An 18,892-nucleotide genomic window follows, 5' to 3' on the forward strand; every position below is an offset into this window, starting at 1 on the left:
TCAACTCCTCATCCAGTTGAAGCCTCATTACAGACTGATCTTGAGCTGTTACTGGGCTCTGTGAGGACATGCCACCCAAATTATACCCAAATGAAATTTTGCCATTATTGTAACACACAACAAAGCAAGATGAGCTTGCTTGCTGCATGAAACCACTGGCATATGGAATCTGCATTCCCTTCCTTCCCTTTAATTTCACTCTTTCTTACATGCCAGACGACTCTGTCTCACAATTCACCAGATCCCCCCTGCCCAGCAGTATTGTTTCCATCACAAACAGTGCCTGGCAGTTTGGCCAGGGAGAGCAGAGGAACAGGCAGGGTAACAGAGGCAGTGTCAGCTACATAACATTTTGTTTTACTGACTTGAAAACTCCACTGAACATCCCTTACACCTACAAACAGCAAAGAGAAACCAACAGCTGCATTTCTTGACAATTCCCAGTTCCTTTTCTGCTCTGAACAGCAGACATATTATATATACATATATTAGGAAACAGGGAAGACAAAGCCAGATTTTCAACTGAGGAGTGTTTGGCCAAAATGTGTGAGCTCTGGTTCTCTCCAGCAGAGCTCAGCTCTGATGCCTCCCAGCCTTTTTGTAGCACTTCAACTCCTTGTCCTGGTGCATCTCCATCTCTTTCCCATTTGACAGGAGCTTCTGAGTCCAGGGCAGTGCCTTCTCAAAGCTGTAGCCCCCATAAATGATCAAAACTTAGCCCCAGCCCTCCGCTTTATTCCATGGCTTACAAAACCTACATGACTCTAATTAGTCAGGATTTGCTCTCCAGTCAGACAGAGCTGCAGGATATTTGCCCTGAATGCCTGCTAGATCACATTACCCCCTCTATTTCACTCTTTGGTGTGTGCTGAGAACCTAAACAGCCTCTGCTCCATCACCCATGAGCAGCTCCAACACAGGTTCCAGGCATGACCAACAGTTCTGTGAAGGGACCAGTTATCCCAGAAACAGTTTGCTTCACTGTTAGATACAATCCTTATTTCAACTTTGGGAAGATGTGCAGAGCCAGCACCTTGAGCTGGAGGTGCAAACTGTGTTAAGTCACTGCTGAACTTGAAAGTCTGCCTGGCTGCTGGAGCTCTGTGAGGAAACGGCTGGCTTTGGGGCTTCCAATTAAAATATTTACACTTGGGCATGGTCCACTGTGCTGAGCATGAATAACTGTACATTCTGGAGAGTGCAAATAACATAAAGGAATGTGGCAGGCCAGCATGGTGCCTGTAGGGTACCTCGTGCCGTGAAACAGCCAAAGCTCACCTGATGTGCCTGTGCTGCTGCCTCTTGGCATCCTCTCCCAGCCTGTTGAGGGATGGCGAGCGGCTCCGGGAGGACGGAGTGTAACTCCCCACAGTTTTTACAGTTCCATTGGGATTATTCTGCATCTGTTGGAGCAGGTGAGGGGAAAGGCTGCGGTGTGAAGAGGCAGAGGAGGAGGCTGACCACTCGGGGAGGTTGTTGATGTTCAGGTTGTTGTCGCTGTTGGAGCGCAGCAGGATCCGGGGGGCTGCCAAGGTGCTGGGAGGCCTCCTCCTCCTGTTGGAGTAGGTGGGAGCCTCCCTAAAGGGCACTGTGCAAAGAGAGACATGGAGGGTGATCTCAGATGATTTCACATTCGTGTGTGTTTACCACCACATGCAACATATGGCATTGTTTCTTCTGCAGAGACAGAAACTCCACCTTTCCAGCAGAGCTGATCAAATTATCTTTAGAACATCATTAAATCAAAAACAACAGAGCAACATGAACCTGTTTGCTGGCTTGCATACACGGTGAGGCAACACCAGTGCCCTGAGCCTGCTGAGCACTCTGAACTGTGCTCTAGGAAATGGGAAACGCCTCATTATTGCCAAGTTTGAGGCTCAGAAAGTTCATTTTCCTGCTGTGTTGTCATATTCAGTCAGAAAGGCACAGAACAGAATTCCTGCTGCATGGACTTGCGGTTTCCATCCCGCATTCCTGGTACCCAAACTGGTCCAGACCTAAGTTCAAGTTCAGGCCTAACCTGAAATCTGTGAACAGTCACCTTATCCCCATCTTGCAGGTTAAAAATTGAGGACACAGCTTGCTGTCCTGGCAGAACTCTATTACACTGCTGCAATCCCCAGGCATTCCCCTCTTTCTAATCCTGGCATCCCTACCACATCCATTACTATGGTATATAGAGCATATTACCCCAGGGTAATACACTGGCTCCGTCACATGCCACATCCCAGGGGGAACACCAGGATATCCAAAAGCTCCAAGAAACTCCTTAATGGAAGAGCCACAACACAAAACAAAGCCAGGGCGACACAAATCTCACTCAGAGCAGAGGGTCCAGCCCCCCACGCGTGCTGCTGGTTCACATGAGCGTTCACACAATTTTCCACATCTCCTTTTCCCACTCCAGTGGGTCAGTTTGTCCCAAGTGCAACTTGGAAGGCAAATTCCCTCATAAAAAAGCACCCAGTTATCAGCAGATGGGATAGAATTTCCTGCCCTGTCTTAAAGGAATTGACCCCAAAACCTCATGCTGGCCCTGATCCCCATTATTGCAACTGCCCTCATTAATTTCTCTCGGTGGAGCTCATGGGGGTCACAGGACCTGAGCCAAAGTGCACAGATTTACATCCACAAAGTCACAGTGGCATAACTAACAAAATGCATCCAGGCACTGCTGCTGAGGGCTTCACTGAGCTGTTGTAATTCTCAAAGAAAAAAATCATATGTAAATTGGGAAAGAAGACCCACAAAATATCATCCTTCATGTCTAAAGTGCCAGTAAGTGCCATTTATAAAGAGCCAGAAATGTCTACTCATTCAATACCCTTCAAAACCACACAAAAAACCAGAATAAGAATGTCTGTCATACTGTGCAAGTAAATAAATTCACATAAATATGAATATAGATAAGAATCAATCTGTCCTGCCTTGAAATAGAGCCTTTAATTGAGAGAACAAAGCAAAATTTAAGGTTTCAGTGCAAAACTGAGAGCATATTTATAGCATAAAATAGAGATGGAACTGCGACTAAAAGAATGGTTTGAATCATTTTCACCAGAGTCAATTTATGATTACAGTTTATCAATTACAATTCTGAATATTTTACAATAACATCCTTTGTATTTCCAGTGAGCTGAAACTTCCTGTAGTAAACAACTCAACAACATCTGAACAATCAAACACGGGAACGGCGTGCACAGAAAGGGCTTCAATTATTCCCATGCTTCCTTTGAAATAAGGGAAATAGCCTTTAAAAGCTTTAAATGGGAGACAGCACACAAGTCCAATGCTTATGCTAGAAACTAGAAGAAACTCTGGATAATTTTCCTGACATTTCAAGTTTTTTCCCATTCCATATTTCTTTAAGGTTTCAAAGCAGCTGAGGGTGTCATGAGAGCACCTTGGTGCTTCAGGTGTCACAGTGAAAGACCCAGTTAGTGCTAACTTACAGCAAACTCACAGCATTTATCTCCAAAACTGGCACATACAGACCCCTAGGTCGATGTGTGGGGCAGAGATGCAACATTTCTACATTCCTTTACTTTTGACATTTGGAATACAACTCCAGAAAGCACTGCATTGAAGGTGGAGATCTTTCCCAGGTACAACAAAGCAGAATTCAGTCAAGGGGAAAACACAAAAACTGAGTACAGGGGATGTTTGGCACACTCAGGTTTGCTACCAAAAGCTCCAATGCTGTTCCCCCAGGTCACCAAAGTTTGCCTCGGATTGAGTAAAAATTGGGTCTGACCTTTAGGTTTCAATTTCTCATTAAGCTGAAAGCAGCCTGCCCAGCCCTTCCCGCCACAGGCTGAGAAAACAAAATCCTGCCAGTGTTTTGGGGATGTTTTCTGGGACTCTGGAGAGGCTGGTGGAGTCCCTGCTGGTGGCAGGGGGAGGGAGGACAAGGACAGGGTGCCAGGGCACGGTGACAGCACGGACACAGAGCTGCAGGGCACATCTGTACTGACAGACTGGAGAAACCACCCTCCAGGCACCAGAGGAAAGGAAATCTCCTTCCCTTACACACCTCAGGAGCATTTTACAAGCCCATTTAAGAGTTTAGCTTTTGTTTTGCTATTAATGTTCTATTCTTGAGGAGAGAACTATGAGCAAAATTAGCCTTTACTACAGGAAATAAACAGGGAAGGGGACAACTAATTACACCAATTGATGTGTGTCTAACACAAATCTTTTATAGAAAGAGTTAAAAATAAGCATTTCTGTGCCTGAAGTGATTAATATTCCACCCAACTGTTTCTTTTCCCCAGCAATCTGCAAACTGTAAGTGGGTGGGTATTTTTTTAGCTGCTTCTTATCAGCATTATTTATATTATTTTCACAATTAAAAAACAGAACTACAACAAAAAATGATTAAATGCAAATGTCCATGCTTTAGTCCCTGTTGGACTCTGCTTTCCCCTATTATTTCACCACGTTTCAGAACTGCAAGAATAACTGTGGCAAAACTTGTTTGGGAAAAACACTTAATATAAAATGACATGAAAATGCCTGAACCAATTCCATGCCCCAAAAGTTTAAATTTATCATCCCTAAAAGCATACTTGAAAGTACCACATAATCCTTCCTCCAGCTCTCTGAATTCTATTCCTGGCACTTCATACATCTGAAGGTGCAATTCAGCACCATTCACTGACAAAATTCACCTAGGAAAATCCTTCCATGTCTCCAAATGCATTTCTTAGGGAGCAAAAACATTTTTATAACTACTTGATTCTTCAGAGAAAATCCTAAAAGGAATAAAGTAACATCCAGCTTTAATAACCACTTGCCTAAACGGACTGTCTAACATCAAATAATTCTGAAAAAGACATCGCAGGAATTGATTAATTATAGAGTCACTAAGCTCATCATATTAAATGTACACAAGAAAACACCAGTCTGAAACATCAAAGTGTTCTGCTTTCATCGCTTACCTTCTTTCTTTGTGAAGGCATTTAACAAAGACTTCATTTTCCCTTTTTACTTTAGCAGCAATCCCCTCATTATATAACCTTTGCAGGCAAGAAAGAGGCAAAAAAAGATTTAAAAAAATAAAAAATAATAATATTAAAAAAAAAAAAAGCCACCAACAATCAAGCTACCCAATTTCTATGTGTTCAGGCTGGCTGCACCCTGACATAAGCAGCAGGTTTCTGGGCACTGTGGAATTGCGAGCATAGCTGGGCATGCAGTACCCAGCGTTCTGGTGACAAAGCCCACCCCACATTCTGTCTGTCAGCTGGGAGCCAACTGTGCACAGACTGGAGCTGCTCAAAAAAAAAAAAAAAAAAAAAAAGGGAAGAAGGAAAAAAAAAAAAAAAAGCGCTCCTGCTATCTCTCGCAGCTCGCATTAGTCATGTGAACCTGCCGCCGCCACAGCCCCGCAGAGCAGACGCTGCTCCCGCTCCCCAGCCCCAGCCCGCCGGCTGCGGGAGCGCCTGGGACCGGGAGCTGCGGGGCCCCGGCGGCCGCACATTCCCCGCTCCAGCCGGGAGAGGGGCTGGAGCAGCTGGGGCCGGGCACGGGAAAGCCCGGCCGGGGCTGGGAGCTGCCGGGAACCTGCCTTTCGCTCTCAACTTGCACAGCTGCCTCTCGGTGCTCAGAGCATCCCACTGTTTATTCGCTTGTTGCTATTTATGTGCTTGTTGCTGTTTACTCACTTTTTGCTATTTATTTCCTTTTCCCTATCTGTTTCCTTTTCACTATTTCTTTTTCCCCATCGATTTCCCCTTCTGCTCTTCACTTTTTGTTATTTATTCCCTTTCCCCTAATTATTTATTTATTTCTTCCAAAGGACCAGTCTGAGGAGAAGCACCAATCGCCCCAAGCTTCACACAATGACCACGTTAAGCATGGAGCCAGACCTGCCACTACACAGAATCTCTCACCTATATTCCTGTATTTTCCAGTTTGAAACAGAGGGGATGATACAAGCACAATTATTCTCCCCTCCCCTTCCATCGCGCTGGAATAAAAGAGAATTTCTTTTTGGACAGAGTAAGAATACCAAAAAAAAAAAAAAAATGAGAAAGCTTATTTGGTAACTTCGGTGCAGATGCCAGGAAATACAAGATATAACCAGAGAAGTTTGGAAAATCCTAATTCTGAATGAAAAAGAAACCCAGGGATAACTATGCTTGGCAGTGCAAACATGCTTCCAGAGGAAGAGCAGATAACTGAAACAGCCATATAGGAAGGAGGGGGAGGTGCTAAAAATCACAAAAATTTTAAGCAGATCTACTTAAATCTATGATGCAAAGATTCCAAAGGATAGGAAATTCATGGTCTAATAAAAAAGAGCAACCTACATTAAAAAATTGTCTTCTAGTAATATAAACTATATAACAGGTAATAAATATTTATTCAATTTCAGGCTTCTTCACTGATCACTAATGCATCTATTTGGAAAATCAAGGGGTTTCTTACTGAGAAAACTGCTTCAAGAAAGATAGAAAATAAATTACCTAAATGGATTTAATATCTGTGTGCATAGTGATCTCACAGCTAACATAGAAATGAAAAGAATTAGTAAGCATAAATAAATTGAACAGTTTAAACCTAATTTAACATCACAGTGTTTAATTTACAAAGAGAAGAATATTTCCCTAATATAATTTTACATTTGGTTCATTTTATTTTTGAAAGCAACTATCCTTAGCAGGTGGGACTCTTACCAGAGGAAATGGACACAGCACCTGTGCAGGATTAAACATCTTTATTTGACAGGAAAAAAACCTTCTTCATGACTTCTAATATATGCAAGGCTTCCTAAAGAATAACTTTGAACTTTAATTCATTAACTTATAAATATGTGCATTAATTAGCTCCACAGAAGAATCAATATAATTTCCAGAACAAGAACTGCTCCACCAGGGCTGTGCCACTAATTTGAATTATAACCCTGACTGGGTTCCATTTTCTAATATCTTCATCCAATCCTCTGATTATATTTGGAGCTGCAAAACACAAAGGAACTAGGAGTGTTAATGGAACCCTTAAACTGCTTTTCCTTTCTCTGGGTGTCAGTGGTGGAAAGCAGTGACAGCCCAGGCCCCCAAGGACAGGAATTAGGCCAGGGAAGGGTTAACTCAATCCTGCTCATTCCTGTCTGTTCATATACAGTAAAATAAAAACAGACAGGCAACTGTAGTCAATCAAAATCAATCCCAGGGGGGATTTTTATTAGATTCTCACCAGAGCTGTAACATTTCATCATCTGGAGGTTTCTAATCAGTGTTATAAAAACATCCAAAATATGAAAGTCACTTGAATTTATTAAGTTTTCTGGAAATGGTGGGAACTCTTTCAGACCTACACCATCAGAGAGAGATCACCTGATGAGTGATCATTTTATTCCATTTAACTGTCTGTCTTTCCCCCAACGTGGGAAATGTAATTTCTTCCTACATGGCAGAGCCTCCTGCAATAACTACTATTGTACAATGGGAAAATGTGACAATCAAGGAAGTCAGTGAACACTTGCAGCTGCAGTTTTTGAGCTTCTCTCATTTTCACTAATAGCTTATTAGAATTTGTTATTTTAACAGAAGTCCCAAATTCTGCGGTGCTGGCAAATTAAAAAAGAAAATATTCCAGCAGCTTCCACTCCTTCCTGAAAGACTTTTCTGCCTCACAACGGTAGCCTCGGTATTATCACCTCAGGACAAAAACTTAATAATTTGACTGTGCCTATACCCAAGCATAATATAACCCACAAGCCATTAGCATCCTTAATCTAAAAATCATGAGGAACCTTCCAAATAGAAGTGAGGTAAACCCTCATTTCCCTGCTCCTTTGGTAGGTGCTCAGAAAAATGTGTGGGAGCTCTGCATGGGGACGTTTCTGAGAGAAAAAAGCCACTTAAACCAAAACTAAACATGGGTTCTCAGGTTAATTTTGATGAACCTTTCTTGTGCATTTCTAACACCAGTTTTTATGGGTGTTTAAATCCATAACCCCCTTTAGAAATCTATGAAAAATCAGTGCCTTACACACTCTTGAGGATCTATTTTTAGGTACTTAGATGCCCAATGTCTTATTTAATCATCTCTCCAACACACCTTGAGGGTCCAAGGCTTCTTAGATAATGGTCAGGCACAGCTATGATTGCCATGATTTATTCTTTCCTGATTTTGTCTATTTTGGAGCTCCTATCAGAAAAATCCCTCTAGCTGGTACATACATATAGGTTCTTGTTAAAAATTCAGTCCTTAGCATATAGAAATGCATTTCTCTGCACCATAAAACAGGCTTCCCGTATGCTAAGCCACCAAATGGAGAGTTAGACAAGAAAAGAGAGATTCAAATATAGACTGCAAAGAACATAAAGGCTCTTGGGAGAAAAAAAAAAAAACACCCAACCTAGGCTGCTACAGCGCTTCTAGATGACTGACTTATTTCAGAAAGCCACAAGGTGGTCATGAACCCAGGCAGGGGTGACAGATTCAGAAGGACTCCACCTCAGAGCAACAACTGAACCGATTTTATAAAGCGAAGGGTTAGGGCTTCTTTTTATTTTTCTGAATAAAAAAAAGCTGTGGAGTTTGCTCAGGGAGCTGCAGTTAAAGCAGCACAGAGAGAGAAGCATCTGAGCCCACTGAAATGCTGCTGGGAGAGCCCAGCCTGGGCCGACCTGCTGTTACATCTCTGTCAGCAGCATCTTAGCACCCAGCTATCCCTGGTATCAACCAGCTCTTGGCAGTAGCCTTGGGGCACTCAGCCTGAGCTCAGGGGTGGAACAGGGGCAGGAGACTGTGAGTAGGAAAGGACAGCAGAGGGATGGCTCAGGAACAGATGGCAGGAGTTATCAATTAGAAAAAAAGCAAAAAATAGCAGTGGGAGTTGCACAGCCATGTGCCAGACACCCCTTCCGTCACCCGGCACCGCCGTTCCAGGCTGTGCTCGCTGTGACAAGGGCCAAGGAACCCAGAACCTGCCCAGAACTTCCTGGAAAACCAACAACAAGGACTTGGAAAGGCTCTGGGCTCAGGCACAGCTCTTTGGATGGTTTAATAAGAGGCAATTTCTCGCATGGTGGAGAGATCTGGCCACAGAATTCTGCAGAAAACGCTTTAGTCATTTTAATAACAAAGCAAAGGAAGCGTATGTGTTTGACGGCACATCCCAAATTAATTTAAAAGTTGATGAATCCACAGTTGCCACACATAAATTACATTAAAATCACAGGAAGTGAAAATCAATCCTTTTTTTCTTTTTGCCATATTCACATGATTATAAATTAGCCCTCACTAAGATTACAGCAGCAATGCAAGGAAAGCACTCAAAGAGCTGCATGTGCTGAGAAGGGAGACCAGTTCACCTCAGGGCTTTACTTGCTCACATATCAAGGAGACACAGAGGATCTTCTGGTTAGATTACATTCAAAAATTGCTAAGTATTGCTTCAAAACTTGCTACATGTCAGAGCAAATGTCTGACATCTCTCTGAGAGGTTGAAAGGTACTAAGTGGAGAAATTATGATCCAGAAGAGTTTGAATAAGATTCAAAAAGAAAAATTACCAGGCTCAATGTGGCAATACTTGCAAATATCTGAAGCTCTGCCTGCAGCAATACAGATACATAGATCAGAATTTACCTGAGAATTGAGATAAAACTTCTGTCCCCAAGGATGAGAGATGGCTTTGTGTGAGGAATCTGGGTCAGGGGTGCAGAGAGAAGTGAACAACAGAAGGTTAAAAGGTGGGGAAATGAAACCCTCCAATTCTCTGGGAAAGGCTGGAATCAGGGAGGAAACAATGGCCAATAACGAGGGAAAAGTCTTGCAAGTAGCAGCTTGAAGAGAGAGAGAAAAGCAAAAGCAGTGACAGAAAGCTCTGATAGCTGAAGGGGAATTTAAAAACATGATTGAAATCTATCAGCAATGTGGAAGCAAGCAGCCAATCTGAATAAAATATGGCTGGCTGGCTTTCGTTCTAACAGGTATATTGCTATAAAAGAAGAAACTTATCCAAATAAAGCCTGGTATTTTCTGTAGTTCTGGAGAACATTCTCCCTGGGATGGGAAGACCAGCTCTGATGAGGCTTTCTCAAGGTTTTATACTCGCAGAGCACTCACAGCCCCTCATTTCTATGATTCCTGTTTGGGTTGACAGTAACATCCACTCTTACGCTGAATAATACAAATAACTACTATAAATATTTGTGCACCCTGATAACAAAGAGTTTTCTCTGCTGGCCATGAAGACAAGGAAAAATAGAATCTTTTAAAAAATAAATTGTTTTTGTGAACTCTTTCAGAAAAAGGCAATAGGTGATTTGCAGTCAATAAAACACAAAACTACTTGTCGCAATTGATTTCTTTAAATATGAACTGGGCTTATTTCAAGGTGTGTTTTTCATCAGCAAATAGAACTCCTCCAGAGTGGTTCATCTTTACACAGCAGCAAACTCTGAGTAACCAGCTCCTTACAAGTGTCCTTGAAGCAGGAGACGAACAACTTGCAGAGTATTTGGACAGAAGGATCCATTTAGCTCAGACAATCAACTTGAACGGAAGGCAGTCAATTGTGGACCCCTGAAGCTGCATTCTTTTACTTCCAACAAGAAGAGAGAAAATAGGAATCAAATATAATTATATCCCACTACAAATTCTTCTGCTCTCTAAACAAGCTGGTGAAAGGATGGTGCAATTTTCCCCACTAATAACACACTGGGAAATCTTGTCCCGATGCAGCATTACTCAGAAGGACTGAAGTACACAACAAATTATTTCATTCCTGGCGTTATGTATACATTGAGTTGGGAAAAAATATCACTTAACATCAGGGGGCTGTGCATATCCCAACCCAAGTAGTTTATGCTGGGGAAAAAAATAACAAAGCCATGTCATTCAGAGAGAGTTTCATGGCTGGTGGCTCCTGTAACAAAGACTCTTCCCCTAAATTCATGGGCCTCAGGTGCAGCATTTGAATTTGTGGCTGCAGCCCAAGGTCACAGAGGAGAACAAGGACAAATGCAACTATACAAGATACTCAGCAAATCATCTGCACCAATATTGGGTTGCACCACACATCCTTGTCCTGGTGCTGTACAGAAAACAATCTAATTTTGCCTTGGTGTAACTTTCTTCCTACCAGAAGCTCTGCATGAATTCCTTAAATCATTATGTTGTTCCAGGCTTTATTCAGTGATTTGATTTCACTGCTTTAATCTAAGTGTGAACCTCTTTAGTAAATAGTGGGACAAAGCATCTGTGCTTCCAAAAGTGTTGGTGGATCATGTCAGTTTTATTTAGAATAACACCATTTTCATAACTGAAAAGTGTATATTGCTCTCAATGGGGAAAAGAAAAAAAAAGACTGGACTCTTGTAGAAGTTTCAAAATATATAACTGGTCAGATGTTAAAGTTCATGCATGAGTGTGAGTGTGCCAAGGCAGGTAGGGTAAGAAAACAGCAAAGAAAGAAACTCATAATATTTTCTTTTAGTTCCAGCTCCTCCTTCTTCTCCAGCTCTTAAATCCTGGTGTGCTTCATTGCCATTTTTCAATCTCATTTCCCCTTCTTCTCATTACTACAGCTGCCTTTCACTGCTTCCCTCACCAATTCCCTAAGGACAATCTTCCTGCCACCCAGATCCATCAGGAAATAAATGGCATATAAGAGCAGGCCAGCAGAGAGAGAATTTCTAGAAGATACCACATCATGGCAAAGTTACATAAAGTTGGCAACCAAGACAAAAGGATGGGGATAGAAGAGGAGCTGGGCACAAGAAAACAGCAAGAGGAAGATTCATGGGAGGTTGCAATATTTAAATGCATTAACAACAGTGGAAATAAGCCAAAGTTTAATTGTGAAGAGAGGAGGGAACAATCAAGCAGTAAATACAACATTACTGTAAATTTTTACTGATTTATTGCACTTTGGGGGGAATCCTTTCATGGAGTAAAGAATACAGTATTTTACTGAGGAGACAGAGCTGGGCTTGAGCTGTCAGCAAAGGAACTGAAACTCTGGGAGCTTTTACCTCTGCTGGCTGGCTTCCCACAGGTACTGCCACTTTTTGATGTATTTAATAACAAAAACCTGCATTGCCACTTTCATTCTCATTTTACAGCAGAGCCCATTTTTATCCTGGCAGAAGCATTGGTAAGCCAGAAACTAAGCACCAAGAGAACTGAATTATTGACTCTGCAGCCTCCCTGAAGCCCAGGAATCTGCAAGAAGTGAGAAGAGAATTTAGGGAGAGAATCCTGGTGGGGGTTGTGGGTGTAGAAAGCAGAAAGCATTTCTGTGATTGTAGATTCTCAAATGTGGAGCTAGTGAGACCCATCATTATGGCACCCCACATTATCCTCAGCACAGTTATTCCCCTCTTACCTAAGTGACTTTCAAGAATTACTCCTCTGCTCTTACTCTCATCATCTCAATTCCAAAATGGACCTAAGAACCAAGTAATTCACGCTGACACTTCTGAGAAAAGGCACATTTGGGTTACCTGAGCAGAGAGTCTCCCACTGCAAACTTCCAGTTGTCTTTTCTGCTGAAGATGGGCGATACACAACCATTCACCCCCCAAAATATCTCCTCTCCTAAATAGGGGATTGCAAGCTCTATCCAAAGTCGTGTTATTAAGCAGGATCTTTAAAAGATAAAACCCAATAATTTAAGCTGATAATTGTCTCGCTATCCTTAGCTCCATTTAGACAGTTGGTGTTAAATAGAAACTAAAACATTGCTGACTTATTCATTAAAATAACAGTATTTTAAATTGTATTAGTAGCCTACATTTCTTCATCTCAAAAATAACTGCTAATGAATCATGCTGGTACAACTAAGAAAGGATAAAAAAAGCCTGCATCCGCTGAAGCAGGGGGTTATCTCTGTACAAATATGTAGGTGTTTGCAGCATTTATAATGTTCTCAGTGCTGAATCCCATTGAGAAAGGAAACCTTGCTCATTGAAGGGGTTTTGAGGTGGATTAATGATTTAAGTGATGTCACAATACTCTCCCTACTTCTGCTTCAAGACATCATCACATGTGTTATACAATATTTGAAAATATTGAGGAAAGACTTCTTTTCCCATCCTGTTTCTTGATGCTTCCAGCAGATTAAATTTCGCCCTGACAGCTGGGTTTAGATTTTATGTAACAAGAACACAAAAAAAGGACTGTTGTTAAATAGGTTAGTAAGTCAGAGCAGGTAAATAAGATTAGTTGAAAGAATAAAGGAGGTGCAGGCTTTAAAACCATCATCAAAAAGTAATTTTATGTATAAACTATTTCAGAAGCAGTGTCATCTATTCTTATGTTCCTGGCATAAATCTGATGTTCATTAATTCAGTGGAAAATGCATGGCTGACATCCAAGACATTACTATGAAAAGAGAAGAGTTCTGGATATTATTTGGCAGTCCCACCCCCGGACATCATGACTACTACAATGAAATTTGACTTCCGTGTTCAAGTTTCAAAATAACTCTGTTTTCTTCCGGACAAGAGTGATGTAAATAGTGCTAATGCACATCCCTTGAAAAGAATAGGATCAGAGAAAGGAGAGGAATTGTATGAATATGAGAACTGCATTGTGTTGCTCTCTACTAAGTCATGGCATCCCAGATGCAGATTCCTGATGGTTCTGAGTAGCTGCAGAATGTGCATTTAGGAGAGGAATCATTCTCACTCTGGTGTCACCTGTACGCTGGTGACACGTGTGTGACTATTCCATGTGTCCAGCAGCACTTCCATTGGAGGAAGGATCATTTGGCATCAGCCACCTAGGATCCAGTCTGTGGCCATCTACAGAAGCACATCTAAATTAAGATGACGACTGCACTCACAAATTCAAGGGCACAATTCAGGCATTAAATATTTCAGGAATAAAACCACATATCTTTATAAACAAAAATAAGTGCGTGAAGAATACACTGTGTATCCAGAGAAAAAAGTGGATAGGACAGAAAACATAAAACAGGGTGACATCAAATATGCATTTCAGATATTACATTAGGAAGCTTCAGCTGAGAAGAGAATTCAAATCACTTGCAATATTTTTTGTTTGCTAGAGCCCTAAACCGAAGGAAATACCCAGTCCTCAGCTCCACCAGTGGACACCAGAGAGTTTCTCTAAGAACAATCCTGCAGGCATTCCCATCAGCTCTGGCTTCTGAGGAACCACTGCTACAAACAAGAGAGGTGACCACAGAATCCAGGACACCTCTGTTACAGCAGGGGACAGAAACACAGTCAGAGATTATTCTCATCCCCTGTGTCAAGTTCCCCCTGAGGGTCAGGAAAAGCCTGAAGTCATTCCCTCAGCTGGGTGATGACAGGTGGAGGGTGGTAAAACAGAATATATAGAAATTTAAAAGCTGAGGAAAACTTCTATAGAATCCCCTCAAGTAAATTTTCCATAGAGTTTTAACATATCTTTCCTGGCCAAGAATTTGGCAAGAAATTTAGAGATGACTCACCCTAAGACCCCCTGGCTAGGACTTTATGTTGGGAAGGAACATCAAAGATATTATTAGCAGAAAAGGAGAAGAAATAAACGGGGCTCACAGGACACATCTGAGATCAAGAAATAAAGTACAAGTGGAGGTGGAAGGACTGAAAGACAGGAAGAAAATACAGCAAAACTCCAGATTTAAATCTGGGAGGTATAATCTGGAGGAGGTTCCAGAGGAGCAAATGAAGATGGGCTGCTGCTGTCAGCTGCTCGGGAATGCCACTGCTCCATGACTCAGGGAATGTCAGCAGCACTCGAGGCGGGAAGGCAGTGTGCTGCACGAGGGAGGGAAGTGCAAGCCCTGAAATCTGACTCAGGGTCTGAACACCAGACACCAGTTCAAGGATTAATCAAACCATTCAGCAGCCAAAAGCAATGCAGGAAATAGTGAAGATGCAGGAGTAAGCAGTGATTTACATTTATGTAGGAGACTATGAAAAGGAAAGGCTCTGAGGATCCAGTGGGGGTCTCACAGAGCCCTGACACTGGGACAGAGGCACCTCTTAGTCTGTGTGTTGTTAAGCAATAAATAAAGGGAAGGACACAGCTGTTTAAATTCTAGCCCCAGTAAAGGTGATTTTTTTTCTTTTTTTTTGTCCTGGACTCAATGGGGACTGGAATTTCAGTCAGGAAATAAAGAACCCTATGAATGACACAAGCCAAGACTGCTCCAGACCCAGAGAAATGGACCTTTGTAGGGTAGCTAGAAGAGACTACAGGTCTCTTCTATAGGAAGAGTACAGGAGAAAATACAGAAGAAAATACAGAAGATTTTCTGGTCATTAACCACCAGGAGTGGACAGCCCTGTCTGCAATAGGTATTGCTGAGTGGTAAGTAACACCAGAAACAAACCATAGGTTCTCTCCCTATACCAACACCTTACTCTGCTTCAGTGTGGATTTGGGTTTTGAATCTCACTAACTGAGCTTCCCTGACCAATTTTAACCTTCTCTGTTCCTTAAAGGAAGAACTGTCAGGGATTTTGCTGCTATCCAGTATTTCAGCTGGGAAAACCTTTGTAATTCTAATTGATCTTTCTTATCTCTTCTGCCACTCTCCATTACAGGAAAAAGGAGAGGGGGAAGCAGCTGTCTCCTAACTACGACCATTTTCTTGGCTTTTACCCCTTGACATCTCTCAGTATTCTGCATTGTCAGTACGTACTCGGAGCAGGTGATGCCTAAAGTCAGGGACAGAACAAACCTCCCAACAGAGCACTGTAAATGCCAGGTGAGAAACACATCTTCACTAATGGGGAGCTCTGCAAAGGAAGGACGTCCAAACACATACAGGAGAAAAGCAGAGGAGAAAAGAAGCCCCAGGGTCTAGGGACTTTGTTAGCAGTGATGAATAGACCCCATAAGCATTTAACTGCATTCAAAGGCAGTGTAAGGGCAGAAAGTTCAGGAAACTGGTTGGCAGAAAATGACACCATTGCTCCAGAAATGAAGGAACTGAGGAAGGACACTGTGAGGGGAGGGCTGAAGTAGTTAAACAGGAATCTAAGGCTTACTGTGAGACAAAATTTAGGGAACAGTTTTAAACAACACAAAAATAAATGGAAAAGGAGATAGGATATCAAAACAAGGCAGCAATGTAATACTGATGGTGATAATCAGAGATGGGTATTTCTGAGCAAACAGGCACAGGCACACATCAGGGACAGAAATCACCACTGTGCCCAACAGGAAATGGTGCCTGTTCCAGTAGGCTTCAGGAACTTTCCAAAACACAGCACACTGAGGAAAAGCTCTTAACTAGCAGAAGGAAGACTTACCTAGCTTGACACTACATGCTAGGAGCTCCCAGGGAACACGGGAGGATCCCAGCAGGCTGATCACACTGCAAGATGACATCCTCAGCTACTCCTGCCAAAAGCAGGATGATCTAAAGCAGCAATTTTTGCATGCAGTCATGCAAGGCACACACAGCTAGTGGCACTTTCAAGCATGACCACAGCAGAAATTTCTTTGGATAATAAAGACCTCTGAGGTCCTCAAGCTAGTATAGGGAATAAAGTGATGAAAGGAATGAGAACAAGTATTATAAAACAACTTTAGGTTTTGTTTCCTTCAAGAACAGAGTAATTTTTTTTTTGGAAGGCACTTACTCATTACTAATCTACAGGCATTAAAAATTAGTGTCCTTAATAAGCTGGGAAGGACATTCAAATATTTAGAAGAGTACATGTTCTAAGTAATTCATGTAAGTAACAAAAGCACTTTAGTGCTAGAGCAAAATCCAACAAGCACTGCTGTGTGTATTCCCAGACCAAGGAGCAAAAGGGAACATGGCTCATGTGTGCATTCTGGATTCACTGCTGAAGGAATTTTCTGAGTCCACTTAATTGAATTCTGAAAGATAAACTTCACTGGGGCACAGGCCTAAAATTAATTTTAAAAACCCCAAACCTTCAGCATTAAGCACCAACTACCTATAGAGATCTGTAATTTCTATGCCTCTCATCACATGGTGCTTAATTGTAGTTAAATTTATTTGTTTTATTCATTGCTTAGATTTTTCATTATATTGTTACACACACAGAACCCCCCACATTATTTGTACTTGGTGACCCCTCAAAACATCATCATTCAGCACTCAAAAGGACTGGGATTCTCTCCACATGTATTTAAAAGCAGTTTGACTAAATAAATACATTTCATTTGCAGAATACTGTAGGACAACTGGAAAGAAAAAAAAAAACCAATTAAATTGTACCCTATGGAAAAATACCCACTTCTTCATTTTTCTTGAAAGTGTCCAGATCTACACTAAAAAAAATCTTCCACAAATACATCCTGGAAAAACCAACATTTTTGCTCACTGTGGTTTGAATATTCTGTCCAGTTACATGTCTGTGTGAAAGCCATCATTAGATCATTTTCTGTCCCATAGCAACCACTTTGTTTTCTCAGGGAAATAAAATATTTTCACCTCCTCAGGCAATACCTTTCTCCGCGTGGTTCCCTAAATGAAGCTGTTTGTAATCCAAAGCTAACATCCCAATTTACACTGGTCTTCTCAAGGATTTATACCTATGGATGTAGAAAATAAACTGGTAGCCAGAGGCTTTTCTAACTCTATATATGTGTGCATGTCCACATCAAGAGTCAAAATTTCACATTTTATATAGAAAGCCTTTTAAAAAGAAAGTTTTTAAAAACATTTCCTTATTTAAAAGTACAGATTCAAGTTATTAATTTACATCATTAAACAATTATCTGGAAGAGAGTGACGGAAAGAAGAAAGAGGTATTGTTTTAACAATAACAATATTGTTTTAACAATCTGAAGGTGCAATGATAATTTATGTCTGAATTTACTGACTGATAGGAAAGTAAATAAGCCACCAGAGACTTTCAAGCCATTTGAGAGGATCTTCCCATAGCTGTCAGAGGTGACTACTTCATGGTAATCCATAAACTTCAGGGCTCCTGGCCACAGCCACCAGTTGTCCAATAAAGGTTCTTAGTTCTTTAACCCAGCCCTCTGTGGAGCTGACTTTGTCTTTAAAAGGATGTTTTAATTATTAAATCACACTAAAGTGACTATACCTATTTTAAATAATTCACTGATGCTGTTTCACTGTGCAAGTCACTGCTGAAATTCCCCACAGGCATTATTACACAGAAGCAAAATGGAGAGAAAGGCAGAGTGGAGTAAAAACCACCAAAGCAGTGGCAAAAAACCCACAGAAGAAGAATTTCTACCACCCTATGACTTGCTGTGATCACCTGGGAGCTTGGGTATTGTCCTGAATGTGGTCTCCATTCAAGCATAAAAGGACTACCATGAAAAAAAGACTTCACAATTTAATTTTTTTTTAATTTGGTAATCCTATTACATCTTTCCATGGCATCAAAATGTTATTGATTTTAAGTTTAAGCAATGAGGGGCACTGGAGCATACAAAAAGTCTCCCAGAGGAAGACTGAAATGAGAGATGGAAGGCTAAACAGGATGCAAACACCCATGCAAAACTCTGTAAGAAGAGAGTAAGAAAAAAAAATAAGATTTAACTGGCCATTGTACTACTCCAGCTCTTTAGGAAATCTCATTTCTCCACCCAAATTCTGAAAAAATAAACACTGAGAAGGTTAAAAAGGTAAAAAAAAAAGCCGAGATTAAATATTTCCATCTCCAGCCAAGGTTTTCAAACCAGTACAGAAGGAAGGCTGGTAGGAATCAGTTTGTTCTCATGGTACAATTTCAAATTTTTTGTCATTAAGCTTTAATGCAAGGCAAAGACATTATCTGAGCAGCATTTCAATGATGATGCAACGTGATGGGTGCGTTGCATAATGTCACAGGATATCAGAAGATGTGTCCTGGTGTAACCTCCCTCGCTCCCAGGGAGAAGCTCCTGAAAATGCAGGAGGCTCTTCACAGCTTGGGAGCCGTCACTGGGAAGTTGTCACT

The 18,892-nt window shown here is 41.5% G+C and overlaps 1 protein-coding gene across 8 annotated transcripts in view; it reads right to left on the reverse strand.

Moving 5' to 3' along the window:
* The window catches only part of SHANK2 (SH3 and multiple ankyrin repeat domains 2), a 250,193-nt gene that overhangs the window by 178,964 nt on the left and 52,337 nt on the right, over positions 1-18,892 (reverse strand). For 5 of the 8 annotated variants that reach the window (XM_077179594.1, XM_077179592.1, XM_077179591.1 and 2 more), the window contains one exon: positions 1,279-1,588. In XM_077179594.1, the coding sequence (XP_077035709.1) occupies positions 1,279-1,588 (310 nt within the window). Of the gene's footprint in view, positions 1-1,278; positions 1,589-4,940; positions 5,257-18,892 lie in introns of those variants that run through there. The other 3 variants (XM_077179599.1, XM_077179598.1, XM_077179596.1) reach the window with 1 other exon arrangement.

Source organism: Agelaius phoeniceus, chromosome 6 (genome assembly GCF_051311805.1).
Source record: "Agelaius phoeniceus isolate bAgePho1 chromosome 6, bAgePho1.hap1, whole genome shotgun sequence".
NCBI lineage: Eukaryota > Metazoa > Chordata > Aves > Passeriformes > Icteridae > Agelaius > Agelaius phoeniceus.